We start from the raw sequence: 15,190 nt of genomic DNA on the forward strand, positions 1-15,190 counted from the left end.
ATAGGTAACCTTCCCGCGCCTCAACTTCTTCACCTACAAAACCAGATCAGTAAATACATATTTTTTTTAAGGATTAAATAAAAATACATTAAAAAGCACTTAGTATTTGGCATACAGTAAGCACTCGATAAATGTTAGATGCAATTATTATTACTCTTAGCAACATTGTTTATTGTCTCTCTGCTGTTACATAGTTCATGCTTCTGAGGGCCAGGACTTTGGTTCGATGTTGAATTCCTGCAGAGAGCTCGTTTCCTGGCACGTGACAGGTACACAGTGAATATTCATTGCATGAACTAATGAATAGACAGGTGTTGACACCCCGCCCCGCCCCCACCCGCTTCTAAGACGCTCTGCAGAGCTGGATGAGGGAGGGTGGGTGCTGGGAAGCAAAGCCAGCTCCTTCCTGGGACTGTCTAAGCCTCTCCGTTCCCAGTAGCCTGTGGAGAGTCCCTACTTCAGCCAGCCCAGGTAGTGGGGGTCCCTGCTCTTCAGGGATCAAGGTAGCTCCCTGTGCTGCCACCACAACCGCAGCAGTATGTGTGGGTGTCCGGGGCTGTTTTCCGGCTCAGACTCCAGCCGCCAGGCAGGGGAACTAACGTAGGTCTCCCTGTGCTCAGGAGCCTCCCTCCAAGCCCTCGGTGAGCCAGCCTCTCTACCCTTCACCCTCCTGCCCATTTTCAAGGCTGCTGTCTAGCAGGGCAGGTGCACCGGCCCCTGACACATCAGTTCCCCTGGGGGCTTTTTCTTGGTCCCTGGTGCTCTGAGTGCCCCTGAGAACACTGTGGATGGGCCCTGTCCTGATGGGACTTGTCACCTGTACAGAGGGACAAGTCTGCTGGAGGCCACAATCCCAGGCCAGAGCTGGGGTTCAGGCCTTTCTGTCTGCGTCTCCCTCCCTCATCCGTTCACCGAGCCCTGCTCTGAGCTGTAGCGGTCCTGGGGCCTGCCCTGTCGGAGACCCAGGAGGGAGCCCAACTTTGGAGACCATGTTCACCAGTGTTGTCCAGTAGAACTTTCCGTAACAATCTACGTGTTCTGTGTCTCTGCTGTTCAGTAGCCATGTGTAACTTGTGCAAATGAGGAATTTGACTTTTCGTTTTACTCCATTTAAATTAATGTGAGTAGCTACATGCAGCTAACAGATTCTGGGTTAGACCTCTTGGGTCTGTACAGTTCTTTGAAGATAAACTATTCCTGGCCCTAAACTCCCAGTGAGCAGGCACTGCTCAGAGAGCCGGGCTGGCTTCCCAGAGGCATCTTTAGTTATGTGTCCATCACAGCTGTCAGCATATTAAGCCCGGGTGGCATTTTCTTCACACCCAAAGGAGTCCGTCCCTATTTTTCTTGAAATATGAGACCCTCCTGAGCCGTCTTTCTCTTTCCACTTTTTCTTTCTTATGGAACTGTAACTTACACAGAGCAAAGCACACCGGCCAGAAGCTTTGACAAATGTAGACAACATGTAACTGACACCGGAGAGGGGACCAGTTGGCTCAGTGACAGTGGAAAGGGAATTGAGTCAAGTGAACACAAATATGCAGGGAAGGCTTTAACGGGCTTCAGCCAAGGGAGCAGCACCGATCAGGGGCCAGGCTGCCCCTGGACAGGGGAGAGGCGAGCTGGGCAGAAGCCTGCTGACTTCCCATTGGCCGGGCAGGGTTCCAAGAGACCGTGCTGCCTGAGACCCAGGTGACCCCGGGGTCGTCTTCAGCTCTCTGAGGAATGGCTGCTGCCCTTGGCCAATGCCACCATCCTATGCCAACATCCTGGCCTCGAGACTCCATCCAGGTCCTGTGATGGGCTTCAGGGCTTCGGCTGCTCAGGCTGCTGGAGCCACTGGAGAAGCACATGGTTGGGACAGACACCAGCTCCAGGGGGTAGCCCCAGCTCCAGGGGGTAGCCGCAGCTCCAGGGGTAGCCCCAGCTCCAGGGGTAGCCCCAGCTCCAGGGGTAGCCCCAGCTCCAGGGGGTAGCCCCAGCTCCAGGGGGTAGCCCCAGCTCCAGGGGTAGCCCCAGCTCTAGGGGGTAGCCCCAGCTCCAGGGGTAGCCCCAGCTCCAGGGGGTAGCCCCAGCTCCAGGGGTAGCCCCAGCTCCAGGGGGTAGCCGTCACATCTGCATGCAGAGCCCAGCAGGATCTGACCCGAAGGTTAAAGCAGCAAAGGGAACAGAGCCCCCTTCCGGTCAGACAGCAGCCGGCCCAAGTGCAGTCTCTGCACTTGGAACAAAAACAGGCTTTGGGTCCCTGGAGTGTAACCTAGGCAACTGTTAGCGTCATCACCCACATGTCAGAAGTGTCATCTCCAGCAGAGCTAGTTTTGGGGAACTAATAACGTATCGCCCAGCTGTGTGACCTCCAAAATCAGTGATTTTGAAGTTGACTAAGAATAAGTGAAGCATGGCCAAGCATGGTGGCACGCATCTGTCATCCCAGTGGCTCTGGAGGCTGAGGCAGGAGGATTGCGAGTTCAAAGCCTGCCTCAACAACAATGAGGCGCTAAACAACTCAGTGAGACCCTGTCTCTAAATAGAATACAAAATAGGGCTGGGGATGTGACTCAGTGGTTGAGTGCCCCTTAGTTCAATCCCCAGTATCAAAAAAAAAGAAAGAAAGAAAGAGCAAAGCTGGAGAGTTTATTTATCCCATTTCCTGCAAACATCCTGTTTCTGAGGTTTTAATCAGGGTCGTAGTGACGGCTCCATTGAGCACAAGGGTGGAGAAGCAGTGTCCCTGCTTCAAAGGGTAGGCACTTACTGTGCCCAGGGCCTTATTTAATTTTCTCAGCCTTTGTCCCACCACCACGGTCCCCTACTGTCTCATGATTGCAGTAGAATCCCGGCGGACGACATTTCCAGAACATTCCCATCCCCCAGCAAGTTCCCTTGTGCTCCCTTCCAGCCTCAGAGGCACCACTGTCCTGACATCTGTCACCACGGATTAGTCTGACCCATTTTGAAGTGTCCCATAAATCATTTTCCCTCTTCTGACTGAGACAGGTCTCCGAGAAATGTGTGTCTTCTCTCTGCTGCAAGTAACAGCGCTGGTGTGGTAAAAAGCGGGGCTGCCCTGGCCACACTGAGGAGCCTGGGGACTCGGCCCACCCCCGGGGGACGGCTACCCCTCAGCTGCAGCTGGCAGTTCCCACGTGAGGATGTGGGCCCAGCACTGCCAGCCTTTTTTGACTTGTTACTGGGTGTTTTTCTCCCCTTTTTTAAAGGAAAGTTGGAAATACTGATTTTCATGTAGAATCTCCAAAATGTTGGCATTTCAAAAACTTTTATGCATGTGTGGGCCAGACCTGGGCAGGGGACAGCCGCTCCATGAGCGTGGTCTTGGGGCAGTGTCTGGCAGTCACGGCTGAGACCTGTCCAGGTCTGCCTTTGCTTCAGGTCCTGTTCTGAGGGATCCCTTATGAAGTCGTCGAATCCTCAGAGCAGCGTGCTTATAAATCCATTTTACAGACGGCTGTAAACTGAGCCCTGGGGGATGAAGGGATTAGCTCAAGGTCACAGGCCGAGTTTTGCAGGGCTGGGCTTTGAACCGGATTGTCTGGGTTCCGCCCACTGCACATCCTCTTGGGAGAGCCAGGGCGGTGGGCGAGGCTGCGGGGGGTGCGGCCTTGGCAGCCCCCGAGGGCGCTACGTCCCTGCACATGCCAGCAGAGAGCCCCTGGGTGCCGCCCCAGGACTGCCCTGGCACTGGTGGTCTCCGAGTCCCGGCAGCTTGGCTGGCAGCTGGCAGAACCCTGACCGTTTCTAGTGCCAGGAGAGAAGCTGGTGGTGGAGTCGGGGGGACAGGCCTGGCTGACGCTCCAGGAGCCGCCGGACGGTCGGCTGGGGAGAAGCAGCAGGAACCTGCAGGGGGAGCCCAGCCAGGGGGCAGGAGGGGAGAGGAGGGCAGAAGAACGGGTCCAGGTCCAGGACCGGCTGCTGCCCCAGGTGCCAGTGGCTGGGCGTGCCTCTCCCTGGGGACCCGACCAGACAAGCCTGCTACCTGGAGGAGCGGAGGGAAGATAGGGAGCACTGGGCAGAGCAGCCAACTTTCCGTCATCGCCTCCCACCCCGAAGGGGCGGCGCCTGCACCGTCCTGACTCCCACGCTTGTGCCCTTCAGGTGCCATCTGGCCACATCCCCAGATCCGGGAGTTGGAGGGAAGAGGGTCTGTGTTCTCTCTGGAACCTGAAGGGGACGGCAGGGTGGGGCCAGCAGAGCACCCCTCCACCCGCTCCGGTCCTTATCCTACAGGCGAGTCCCTGAGCTGGTTTGCAGTAAGTGCTAAATACGTTTTTGCCATTGTTCTGGGTTTTCCCAGTTTGCACTTCACCCCCACATTCCAGATCTGTGCTGTTAGCACCACCCATGAGAGAGCTGAGGATCAGAGAGGTTGCCCAGGACACACAGCCAGAGAGGCATTGGCAGGACGAGTAGACTGGTGTGGTGCATATGGTGCACAATGAGGGACTCAGGTGGCACCAGAGGAGGCGAGAGGGGCAGGACTGGTCAAAGAGGGCCTCCCCGGGGAGATGACTGAGCCTCTCAGGCGGCCAGTTCCCCTGGAGCCGGCTGTGCTCTGGGCGAGAACCCCCAGCAGCTTGGGCGGTTCCCCGGGGCCTTCACAGGCCTTCCAGCAGCCTCGCCCCGGGGAGCCCTCCAGCCCGGCTGCTGACCCTGTGCTCTGTGGAGGGGCAGCCTGGTCACAGCACTGCCTCCCCTGCAGGGTGTGGCGAGAGCCTGCGTGCGGTCAGAGCCTCTGCGAAGTGGCCGCTGTTGAACTGGCGGGAGCTCGCCCGCACATTAGCTCAGGAGCCCCACTTCTCAGGTCGGGAGGAGACAGCCTCGTCAGCAGCTCTGTCACTGCACAAGGGCACCAGGGAGCCACCTGTTGTCCCCCAAACCAGAGCACAGCAAACTCGCTGAGCACTTACTGCGTACCAGGCACCATGCTGAGCCCTCCTGGGCCCGGCGACGGGACCGGCAGGTGGGGGGTTGAAGCAGCTCCGGTCTGCTCTTAGGAGGGAGAGCAGCCTTCCGTGTGCATCTGGGGTGGCCATCCATGGTCAGAGCCTTTTCCCACACTTGTGTCCATCTGTCCTGGTGACCCCCAAAGGAGGATGCTGTCACCTCTTCTCACAGTTGAGGAAAGTGAGGCCCAGAGAGGGGACACACCTGCTCCAGGCCACGTGGCTGGGCTGGGATGCAGACCCCCGGCCAGACTCCAAGTCCAGTGCTCTCAGCCTGCTCAGCCACCTCCGCGGAGGACAGCTGTCCGGCTTGAACACAGCAGCCAGCAGGCCTCAGGGAACCCCACCATGAGTGTAGCCCACCTGTCCCATGACCTGTGTGTCCTCCCTGCAATGACGAGCCCGTCCCCACCCTGGCTGAGACTTTCTGTGCCCACCCTGCCTGCAGTCTTGGAGCTTTAGAGCCATTAGTTCTGAGAAAGAGATTTTCAGACTCCATTTCTTGGATCCCTTGAGAGAACCAGGGTCAGGGTCAGGGTCAGGGTCAGGGTCAGGGTCAGGGCAGCTCTGCTTGTACCAAGTTGTTCTTTGTTTTTTGTTTTGGTACCAGGGACCAAACCCGGGGCGCTTCGCCACCGAGCCACATCCCCAGCCCTTTCTATTTTTTATTCAGAGACAGGGTCTTGCTGAGTTGCTGAGGCTGACTTTGAACTTGTGATCCTCCTGCCTCAGCCTCCCAAACTCCTGGGATGACAGGTGTGCCCCACTGCGTCCCTCCCGTGTTGAGTTTTTTTTTTTTTTTTTTTTTTTAATAAATGGCTCCATGGGATTAAAAATCTGTGTGTTTGTAAACCACTGTCCTGATCCAGCCACAACCTCCCCATTTCACAGATGAGAAAGCCCACAGCAAAGCCCATTCTTTCCCCTCAGTGTGATGATACTCAGGCATCCTTCTAAGTCTTTTTTGCTCTTTAACTCTTCCTGGCCCTGTGAGGAGACCCTGGTGTGAGGACTCCAGGCTCAGGTGTCCGAGGATTAGACTCCGGGGAGCCCTGCTCCGAAGCCCCGCTCTCGCCCACCCCAGGTTTTCCTTATATTCTAAAGGGGGAAGTCACGTACTGACCCCCAGGGGAAGGTGGCACCAGAAATGCACCCAGTGTATGGGTCTCCCGCCTCCCAGCCTCTTCCCAGTCGCTCCTGCTGCCGGAGACGTTGCCTGGGCTGGACAGGGAGACAGGCAAGCCTGGGTGAACCCTGGCTGTCACTCGCTGACCCTGTGACCTTGGATAAGTGACCTCTCTGAGCTTGTTTGCTCACCCTAGAAAAGGGGTAGTAGCGCCCACATCAGGAAGCCATCGTGAGAGGCGACAGGATCGTTCACATGAGTTGGTTGGCTTGGGGTTGATCAGTCGGGGGAGTCCCCAGGGCTTCCTGTCCCAGGTACTTCTCTGCTCAGCTACCACCCTCCCCCTTGGGTAGCACAAATACTAATTATAACCATTTCCATGAGCTGTTTCCTGGCTGAGCCTAATTACCAGCAGGTCAGTCATCACCATTATAAGTATCATTAAATGAGACGGATTAACTTTGTCCTGAGTTTTACAGGTTAGATCAGCGAGTTGTCCGGGCACACTTGGCTCCCCAGCTTGGGCCTCACTCAGCCTGCTGGTGCTGCCCAGGAGGGTGCGGGAGCTTGAGAAGGTGCCCCGGCATCTGCGGTGCCGCAGGGTCAGGGCCAGCTGTGGCTTCCTGGTCTGCCTGGAACTTGGTGCTCAGAGGAGACAACTAAGCCCTTGAACCCAGCTGGGAGGTGATGCCGGAAACGGTGAGGATGGAGCAGTGGGTGGAGGGAGGTGGCAGCCACCGTCTTATTTGTTATCACAGCAGAACAGCAGCTCGGGGGACAAACACCTGGGTTCAAATCCAGGCTTCGCTCTTTACTGATAAGTGACTCCGGGCAGGTCACGAAGCCCCTGCAGCCCAGGCGGTTCACACGGTGTGGGGAGGCCTCGCGCGCCCACGGGTGCCGAGCCCCGGTTCATGCCGGCAGGCTGTGCTCTTCTCAGGTGCTGCCTTCCCCCTGCAGAACACTGCCACACGCACCGAGGTGTGCTGAGGGCCATCTCTCTGATGGGCACAGGGCCGAGGACCTCGTGTCTTGCGTAGTTTACTGTGTACAAAGACCCCACAGGCGAGGCACCCTTGGTGCCCGTTAGGTAGGTGAGAAAGCCAAAGCACAGACGAACAATGGTGTGACTTTGTCAGGTCCCACGGTCCCACATGGAGGCCAGTCACTCCCTTGGGATGAGATGCTAGAAGCAAGCTTCTGGGGGGCATGGGGAAGGGTCCCCGTGCAGTCCCCAAAGGCCGCCTGGAGGAAGATGCATCTGAAGGGTCAACCAGGACAGGAGGCAGAGGGGACAAAGGTACGCAAGGCCTGTGAGCCAGGAGCTTGGCAGTTAGGGGTGTGACCAGTCCCAGTGCCAGGGGAGCAGATCCTGGGGTGGAGGGCGCCGAGAGCTGCGGCACCGTGGCCTCTACGCCAGCCCCGGGGAGTCAGAGCGTGAGGCGGAGAGTGGCTGAGCCACGTCAGCGCGTTTAGAAAGTTCCACCTGGGCCCCTCGGCAGGTGAGCGACCAGAGGGAGCTGTAGTTGGAGATCCAGGGGCCTGGATGCTGACCACGGGGCAGAGGTGGCAGCCGAAGGCGTCAGGTGGTGAGAGGGGTGGCCCACTGAGAGGGATGAGGCGTTGCCACCAGGCGTGGGGCTTGGGCATGGATGGCCTCCTCCCCGGGCACCGAGGCAGCCCTGGGCAGGGTGCCCCCAGGCCTGGCGGGCGAGCGTTCCTGGCTCCTGCGTGTGCGGGCAAGTCTCCCGCCAGCCCTGGGACTGTGGTCCGGACCAGGGCGACCAACTCACAGGCTAGAGGGCCGCCGCTTCTCAAAGTAAAGGGTGGAGCATTGAGCTGCCACGTACACTCCGCACCCTTGGCCTTCCCGTGGCCCCCAAGGCACCCTGCTCAGGCCTCCAGCTCCCTTTGACCCCTTGGAGGCACAAAGCAGGATCTCCCTTCTCCAATCCCACTAGCTACATCCCTCCCTTTGTCCCACAGCCTACTGGGGTGACCTGTGGCCTCCACAGGGGGTTGTCCAGAGAGCTGGCTCCGGGCAGAAGGCCCAGGAACAGGGGAAGATCCAGGCTTGCCTCCCAGAGCCACTCACTAGCCAGCACTACCCCTCAGCCTGGAGCCTCAGCCTCTGCATCTGTGAAATGGGGATTCAGGACTTATTCCACAAGGCGATCCCAAGGTGTGATTAAGACGAGGTTGTGAAAGAGCTGGCGGAGTCACGGACTGCTTTCTGTTCCGGGGAATTTGTTTTGTTAAGTAACCCTTTTAATTTTAGAACAGTTTTAGATAGAACTATGGGGAAGACAGCGAGGACAGTTCCCTGGGACACCACTCTCACTTCCTGTCACGTTAGCATCCTAAGCCACACTTGCCACAATTCACGAGCCACTACCGAGACGCTGTGACTCTCCGAAGTCCGGCTTCACTCACATCTCTCCAGGCGTGCCCGATGCCTTCTTCTCTTCCCTCCAGCAGACCACGTTACGTTCAGTCTTTGTGTGTCTTTAGGCTCCTTTTGACCGCGACAGTTTCTCAGACTTCCCTGGTTTTGGATGGCCTTACAGTCTTCTTGTTGTTGTTGTTCTTTGGTACCAGGGATTGAACTCGGTGGCACTCAACCACTGAGCCACATCCCCAGCTCTTTTTTGTATTTTATGTAGCGATGGGCTTAGCGCCTCGCCTTTGCTGAGGCTGGCTTTGGACTACTGACCCTCCTGCCTCGGCCTCCCAAGCTGCTGGCATTACAGGCATGTGCCACCACGCCCTGCTGCCCTTTCAGTTCTGAGGGTTGGACCAGTCAGTGTTCTGCTGAATGTTCCCAAAGTGGATTTTGTCTGGTGGTTCACAGTGAGACTCAGGTAACGTGCTTTTGGGAGGAGGACCACAGAGGTAAAGCACTCAAGGGCACATGCTACCCACTGATGACCCAGGTTCCACCCACGGCTGTGGCATCAGCCTCTGTCACCTGGGTACAGCAACAGGGTTAGAATGATGCCAAATGTTGGCTGGACCAAGGCCAAGACCGGAAAGTGTACGTGCGAGCAGGAGCCAGTGAGCAGGGTGGCGAGGAAGATGGAGGGAAGCGGGCCTGAGGTGAGGTCACTGAGACCCCAGAGGGAAGCAACATGGCTAAGGTCACATCCTGGGGCGGGGCCAGGTCTGCCTCTACCGTCTCTGGGCCAGATTCTCCCACTGTTAAATAAATGCCTTGAGGCTGCCTTTCCAGGGTGGTGTGTTAGGAGAAGCACCTTCCTGATACAGGTTCTTTCTAACTCGCTTTATTCCACCGGATTCATGGTTGGTTACAACTAAACTACATTCAATAAAAATGATATACTCTAGAAATAGACAATCAGGAATTAGAAAAATAGAGTGGAAAATGTAAAATGAAAGCTGAACATAAAGGTCAAAAAAGTACCAATAAGTGAGTTTCAGATTGACTGTGAGCATCCTGGCAGCCAGGGAAAAAGGGATAAAGGCTGACTCATATTACAAAAAGTAAAAGCTGGGTGTGGTGCACATCAGCAATCCCAGCAGCTCGGGAGGCTGAGGCAGGAGGATTGTGAGTTCCAAGCCAGCCTCAGCAATTTAGTGAGACCCTAATCAACTTAGTGAGACCCTCAAAATAAAATATAAAATGGACTGAGGATGTGCCTCAGTGGTTGACTGCCCCTAGGTTCAATCCCTGGTACCAAAAAAAAGTAAAGAAGCCATTTACTCCTGCAAGAATTTTGTTGTAAAATTTTAAAGAAATGAATTAGGGGCTGCGGGTGTGACTTAGTGGTAGAGTGCGTGCCTGGCATGCCCAAGGCCCTGTATTCCATCCACAGCACTGCAAAAAAATAAGAAAAAAGAAAGAAATTGATCACATGATAATTTCTCATGTAAAAGACACTGAGCAAGGTAATGGATAATGCAACAGTAATGTCAAAAGGTGTCCCCCTTGAGAGCGATGGCCATATTTTTACCGTCTAGCCTCTTACCCAAAGTCCTCCTATTTGACTCTGAGTTGAGCTTCATCAGACAGCAAAGTCCGTGTCTTCATGATTGAAATCACAGATGCCTACGCTCTAGTGAAACCTGGGGTACAAACCACCCAGTTCCCCAGGTAGCAGACTCTGCGCTGGGCGCTGGGATGAAGGTAGCGAGGTGAAACATTCTTGCCTGCCCCCTGGGGTCCTCTTGGTCACTGATGGATGCCCAGAGGCCTAAATATGATGCAGGTGTTGTGCGGGGCTGGCCAGAGGGAGGGCTTGTGGAGGGGGAGGCGGCAGGTCGGGGCGGGGTAGTTAGAGTAAGGAGGCAGAGTCCTGGACGGGGAGATGACAGCCACAGACCCCCAGGTGGGACTGAGTCCTGCTCAGAGCTGCCCCTCTGCTGGCAGCCAGGGCCTGGCAAGTATCAGGGCTGGGCAAACGGGGTTGAATGAGGCAAGATGTGCCGGTGATGAATGGGGCGACTGGGGTAGGTCTCTGAGTGCCAGTCCAAGGAGCGGGGGTTTGTTCTTCAGACAGCGGGGATCAGTCGCAGCCCCTGGAACCTCGTGTTTTATAAGGTAACGACAGCACAAATAGTAACAGCTAACGCTCAGTGGGCACGTCATCTGCATCGATTATCACAGCCGTCCCATGAGGGAGGGACTGTTTTGTTTTATTTACATATTTATTTAGGTGCTGGGAATCTAACCCAGGAGTGCTTTGCCACTGAGCCACATCCCCAGTCCTTTTTATTTTGAGACAGGGACTCGTTAAGTTGCTGACACTAGCCTTGAACTTGCAATCTTCCTGCCTCAGTCTTTGAGTCCTTGAGATTACAGGCATGCACCACCATGCTGGCTTATTTTTATTTGTTTGTTTATTTATTTAGCAGTCCTGGGGACTGAACCCATGGACGCTCTACTTGAGCTATATTCCCAGTTCCTTTTATTTATTTTTGACAGGGTCTTGCTAAGTTTCTCAGGCTGACCTAGAACCTGATATCCTAGAGGGAGGTGCTATTTTAATCTTCCCCCGTTTTACAGATGAGACAATTGAGGCACAGAGAGACCGAGTCACTTGCCCAAGGTCACACAGCTGGGAACTGGAGAGTAAGGCTCCAAACTGAGGTTTGGAATCAGGCCTTTTACCCACTGTGCCTGTTGAAAATAAGCATTTGGCTCACATGCAACATGTGTGTGCACTGGATGACACGTGATGGATTAACAGACCAGCTGATTACTGGCACCAGGAGCAGTAACTGATGGGCCCTTGGCCACAAGGGCGGCCTCCCTAAAGAGCTGAGCTTGGGAGTAGAATGTGACAACACTTGGGGCGCGCCAGCTGAGTCCCTGGCCTCAGAACCTCACTCGCGGGGCTGCTCTTGCCTCTGACACGTTCCAGGACTCCCTAAGATCCCCTGCCTCCGGCACTCCAACCACAGAGGCGTGGGAGTGACTAACGCTGTCCAGACAAATGGGCTGTGCCTGGGTGGCATCAGGCCACAAGGCCTTTGTGGTCAGAAACACGTGACCCAGGCCTCAGTCCCCACAGGCCGGGCTTCCGAACGGCGCCACGCACCCCCATCTGGTTACCATCGCTTTCCCTGTGTGGCCGGGACGCTGGGCACCCGGCATTCCGCGGGACTGGGGTTCTCATCGCCCCACTCCCAGCCTTGGCAAAGCCTTCTCCCGGACGCCAGGCCCTGAGTCAGCCCAGACTCAGGCTCCAGGCAGCTCCAGGCAGACCAGGGCGGGCACTCCCCACAAAGCCAAGGGTGTGGCACCTGCGACCGCAAATGAGGCAGTTAGGGAGAAGGAGCGCTGGCCATTGTGCCGCCCAGCACCTTGATCTTCCCGGGCACCCTGGCTCCGTGAGGTCCCCACCTGAAGACGCAGCCCGCCTTCCACAAAATGCATGGACCAGAGTCCGGCCCCAGGCCCCTCCCCAGGCCTGCCCGCCACCTTCTAGCTGTTGCCTTGGGCTTTGGAGGCTGCTTAGCGAGGTCAGCACCAGCAGGATTGGGAGGCAGGCTCAGAAGACCCTGGTCCTTGCTCTCCAGCTTGGTGACGGAAGGGGACAAGTGCTGCCTGCTCTCTGACTCAGTCTTTAAGTGAAGTGGAGGTGAGGAGCGAGGGCAGATGGGATACTTCGTGTTCAGTGCACACAGTAGGTGTTCATGGCCCATGGTGGCGGTCTGGTCTGAGCAGCCCCTCTCCCCTCCCCTTGCTGTATAATGAAAGTGAATCCGCTGAGGCCAAGCCTGAGGGGCTGTGGGGACTCAAGATGGGGAGGGAGTCCCCCATCGGGGGTGGGGCTGCCATTGCTGGGATGTCACTCACCCGCCCCCCTGTCTTGCTTCCCACCTCTGCTCTAACATCTGGAGGCTGCAGCCCCAGGTGAGGCCCTGGAGGCAACACCCAGCTTCCCGGGCCTCCTGTCCAGTGGGCGGTGTGCTCCTGGAAGACAGCGACGGGGGGCTGTGCAGGGACACAGCAGGCAGCAGGCCTGGGAGGGTGGTCCAGAAAGGGAGGTCCCTGCCACGAGCGCAGGAGAGGAGAGGGAGCCCTGGCCCAAGCACACCGAGTCCCGGCCCAGCCGCAGTTTCATTTTCCGCCCAAGGGGCCAAACTACCTGCTTCTGGGGAAGGTGGGAGGGCGAGAGGAGGGAACCCACAGATGGCTCACACCCAGGGGTGCCCAAGGGGATGTCAGGTGATTTAGCTTTTTGATCAAGGGCCTCTTGCTCTGGCAGTTGACACTTTACTAGCAGCCAAGCTAGGGAGACTGCCTGGGCCGGGCTGGCCTGGGAGTGACCGCCCACCTGCCCGCAGCAGAAAGAGGCAAACGCTGGGAAAAGGAAGCCTAGTTTGATCAAACTGGGGAGAAGGAACTAGATTGCTTCTCTGCAGGTCCCACGGAAGTGGTTACGGTTTACAGAAAACAAGAGCCAGATGTAAACGTGTGTAGATTCAGCAGGAGAACGTGCTGACGGCGCGGGCCGGGGAGGTGCTGGTTTTGATTCTGGGCATGAGGAAGTTCAGGAGCTGTCTCACTCCTGTTGCCAACGTAACCCAGCATCCCGGGGTAGAAAAATCACAGCTATGATCCAGAACTGGATGAAGCAGCCCTGGAGTCCTGCTCTCCTTGAGGGGGATAATGGGATGGATCTGTTCTACCAAGGGGGAGTGAGGCAGAAAGTTCACAAATTCAGATTCTCGCCGCTTACCCAGGACCTGTGCTTTTGTAATGCCTTTTGTACTTCAGCATTACAGAGACAGAAATCTTGAGAACATAAAGGCACCACCCCAAGCTCGCTCCACCATTCATTTTAACCCTTGCACCCCCTCCCTGGTTTGTTCTACCATTCATTTTAAGTAGGTGCTGTTTGTTGAGCACCTACTATATGACAGAGGCAAGGGATTTTTTTTTTTTTTTTTTTTTTTTTTTTTTTTTTGGACAAGCCAGGTGAGGTCCCAGCCCTGGTAAACCTTGTGATTCTGGGAAGGAGGAAAAGAGACAATAAAAACAACAAAATATGAATAGACTACAATAAATTCTATAAAGGAAAGTAAACAGGCTATTGTAATAGAGAATGTGCAGAGCTACTGAGTGTGATGGGGATATTGCGGGAGGGGGCATTTAAGCTAAAACCTGAAGCAGAAGCTGGCTGCTTCAGGAGAGAAGAAAGTTCCAGAGGAGGCAGCAGCAACTACAGAGACCTTGGGGAATCTGAAGAACTGAGTGAATGCCTGAGTGGGTGAAGAGCAGCCTGTGATAAGGGACAGGATCAGCCAGGGCTTGGGTCCTGATAAAGGTCAGAATGTCATTCCAGGGGTGGCTGAGGGCTTTTAAGCAAGGGGTGGCCAGATGAGAATTTTCACTTTGCAGGCTGGCTCTGCCTGCTCCAGGAGGCCATGAGGCAGCAGGGGTGGCAGCCAGGGCACTCTCGGGACCCACCCTGCTTGCTATCCCTGAGACCCGGGCCTTCATCTTCCCACTCCGATCCTGTGCATTCGAGCATCTGTGCGATTGTGAGACTCAACCAGGAATGAACAAAAATGCATTCTCCAAAACTGAAAAATGCTCAAGTTCAGGCATTCCACAGTTTGCTAGAAGTGGAGTGTCCTTTGGGACTCTGCTGGATTCAGCCTTTTTTGGATTCAGAGTGGAAGGGACAGTGCTGGAGCCCAGAGCTCCCAGCTGAACACCTGGCACCTGGGACAGTCCACTCTTCCAGTCTAGGGCACAGGAAAGGTGAGAGAAGGGTTCTGAGGGGATACCTGTGTGGAGCTCTGGGGTAGGACCCAAGAGTCACTTTCCTGGTTGGTTGGTTGGTTGGTTTGACAACTGATACACAGGAACTTGGTTTTGACCTGGTCTAAAGCAATGATGTTTTTGTTCATTTTGGGGGTGCTGGGGATGGAACTCAGGGGTGCTGCATGCTTTGGAGAACTGCCCACCCCTGAGCTACATCCCAGCACAGGGAGGGCAGCGACCTGAGAGAGTGGCAAGCACCGGATCACCCACATTTTAGCCACCCAAATGCACGTGGCTTTCTTCATTCTGTGTCAGGGCAGTTCCCTGGAATTTTCTGAAATTCATTCATGAACTCTGGCATTAAAATCCCTGAGCTAGCCAGGTGTGGTGGCAGAGCCTGTAAACCCCGCGACTGGGGAGGCTGTGGCAGGAGAATCGCGAGTTCAAAACCAGCCTCAGCAATTTAGCGAGTCCCTGAGCGACTCAGTGAGACCCTGTCTCTAAGTGAGACATAAAAAGGGCTGGGGATGTGACTTAGGGGTAAAGTGCCCAGTACTAGAAAAAGGGGAGAGGAAAAACCCCTCTGAGCTAGAGGAAAGGCAAGACCTGAGCGGGGGCGGGGGCGCCTGTCGTTTTCATCCCCCTCCCCTCCTCGCCCAGCCCCTGCCGAGTGCTTCTGGCTTGATGGGGACCCCGGACCCTCCCAGGGCCGGCAGCGGGGGAGCCTTTCTCCCTGCCAGGCCCCATACCGACTCTCGGCGCCTGGCACGGGCCTCACCACTGCGAGGCCTTCCTGCCCGCGGGGGTCTTGGGTCCCACGCTGGGCGGGCGGGGTCCCCGGCTCCTCCGGGCCCCAGGCCTGCTGCG

At 56.1% G+C, this 15,190-nt stretch overlaps 1 protein-coding gene across 2 annotated transcripts in view; it reads left to right on the top strand.

Annotated features, from left to right (window-relative positions):
• Positions 1 to 15,190, top strand: part of Ece1 (endothelin converting enzyme 1) — a 94,315-nt gene that overhangs the window by 26,894 nt on the left and 52,231 nt on the right. Inside the window, exon 1 of one of the 2 annotated variants that reach the window (XM_047545594.1) lies at positions 6,760 to 6,786. The exons of the other annotated variant lie outside the window; for it this stretch is intronic. Coding sequence (XP_047401550.1) covers positions 6,775 to 6,786 — 12 coding nt within the window. The 5' untranslated portion in view covers positions 6,760 to 6,774. Of the gene's footprint in view, positions 1 to 6,759; positions 6,787 to 15,190 lie in introns of those variants that run through there. 2 annotated transcript variants of the gene reach the window in all.

This window comes from Sciurus carolinensis, chromosome 1 (genome assembly GCF_902686445.1).
Source record: "Sciurus carolinensis chromosome 1, mSciCar1.2, whole genome shotgun sequence".
Lineage (NCBI taxonomy): Eukaryota > Metazoa > Chordata > Mammalia > Rodentia > Sciuridae > Sciurus > Sciurus carolinensis.